The sequence below is a fragment of the Otolemur garnettii genome, unplaced genomic scaffold, assembly GCF_000181295.1.
Source record: "Otolemur garnettii isolate 467f Iridium unplaced genomic scaffold, OtoGar3 scaffold00083, whole genome shotgun sequence".
NCBI lineage: Eukaryota > Metazoa > Chordata > Mammalia > Primates > Galagidae > Otolemur > Otolemur garnettii.
Genome location: NW_003852478.1, coordinates 5,584,444 through 5,586,206, shown reverse-complemented (window position 1 = coordinate 5,586,206; position 1,763 = coordinate 5,584,444). Strand labels below are relative to the sequence as shown.

Genomic DNA, 1,763 nt, shown 5'->3' with positions numbered 1-1,763 from the left:
GGATCCTTGCCAAGGCTGGGCCAAAGCCAAGTGTTTTTTTCTTCCTAATCCAAGGCTCCTGCTTCTAATTTCTGGCAACCTTCTTTTGAGAGTCAACATTGCTTGGCTACTCAATGTTACAAGATTTACCCTCCCTACCTGAGTTCACAAAATAATCTACATGTAGTGGTCTTGTTTGTGGTCCTGTGTGGTTGTTTGCTTGAACGAGCTCTTCTTAGGTATTCATGCAACCCAAAATTACATGCTTATTTTTCCCTGATGTCTATAGAATGATTGGCCTTGATAACATTCAGCCTTCCTGGCTTTCATCCATATTCCTCTTATCTTAAAGCAAGGGTTGCATTTCTTTGTGATGATTTTCTCTTCTCCTACTGCACACCTGCCCCACCCAAACCCCCTGAACTTACCCTGGTGCCTCAGCTCCAGCCTCCTCCAATCAGCCCCCTTCACTCTCGTGGGCGTGGAGGCTCGAGTTCCAAGTAGAGTGTGTTCTCTGGTGGAGGTCACACAGCTGCAAAGTCAGAGCACATCTCAGCTCTGCCATTTTATTCATTCACTCTTTCCAGTCTTCATTGAGCACCTGCTGTGTACCAGGTCCCTGTGGCCCAGCCCAGTTTCCTCCACTGTAAAAGGGAGAAAATGAAGATGATGGTAGGAGGATCAGAGGAAATGTATGCAAAGCACCCCGTAGCGTGTCTGCTACACAGCCGTGTCCTATAAACAGTAACTAGAGTGGGGCCTAGCTGTGCTTTCCCTGGTGGACCCTGCCATTGCCATGTCCAATGTCAATAGATCCTGTGTTGGTAAAGCCACTGAAGCCCTTTTCTTCTCCAGTTTCTCCTTCATTTCTGATCAGACTAGAAAAACTAGTCACGTTACATGTTCTGAATAGCCATGAATACAGAGGAATGTACTACTGTTTTTGACACTATTTGATGCAAAGGGTCTCTCTTTGGTGCTTCTGATAGACCATAATTCTTCTATGTTCTCATCATCCAGTATCTTCTACCACTTTCAATGCTTCTAGAAATTCTTGACCTGGTATCCAATTCTAGACCTTGATAACATCAGAATCTAGGATTTATTTAAGAGTACAAATTACAACTTGTAGGAAAAAAGAAAAGAAAATGACTGAGTGGCCGTTATAGGCACCAAACTTAAAGCTTTCACCTAGAGTTAATCCTTACAGCAACCCTAGGAGGTAGGCTCATAGAGAGTAGTCAATTTGCTAAGACTTGCAAGTTTTTAGGGGTAGTGCAGAAATTTAAAACCAATGATTTTCGGACTCTCAAGCCAGTGCTAAAGTCATATTGCCTCCACAGAGAAATATCTTTCTGTGGCTCGTTTATTCTGTCTCTGTCTTTATTCACAGTCTGTCCTAAATTTGTTTCTGCTCCAACAGATTGTAGACCTCAGCAACAATGCCCTGACGGCCATCCCACCGATGATGACCATGGCTCTAGAACTTCCCCATCTGGAGGTTGACTTGGCTGATAACCCCTGGCACTGTGACAACAGCATGGCAGCCTTCCAAAAGGTCATTTCTGAATCCTGGAGGGAAAACTGGAATGTAATTTGCAATAAGTCTATAGGTAAGTCAGTAGGACCACTTCTCTCTGAAATGGTTCCCTTTGGACTGAAAAATGCACATTAAAAAACGTAGTCCCAGGGCGGCGCCTGTGGCTCAAAGGAGTAGGGTGCCGGCCCCATATACCAGAGGTGGCAGGTTCAAGCCCAGCCCCAGCCAAAAATTGCAAAAAAAA

General features: G+C 44.6%; 1 protein-coding gene across 1 annotated transcript in view; it reads left to right on the top strand.

The window, feature by feature from the left end:
• LRRC66 (leucine rich repeat containing 66) overlaps positions 1-1,763 on the top strand; it is a 14,611-nt gene that overhangs the window by 9,257 nt on the left and 3,591 nt on the right. The window contains 1 exon segment of the mRNA XM_003794625.2: positions 1,403-1,592. Within this exon segment, the coding sequence (XP_003794673.2) occupies positions 1,403-1,592 (190 nt within the window).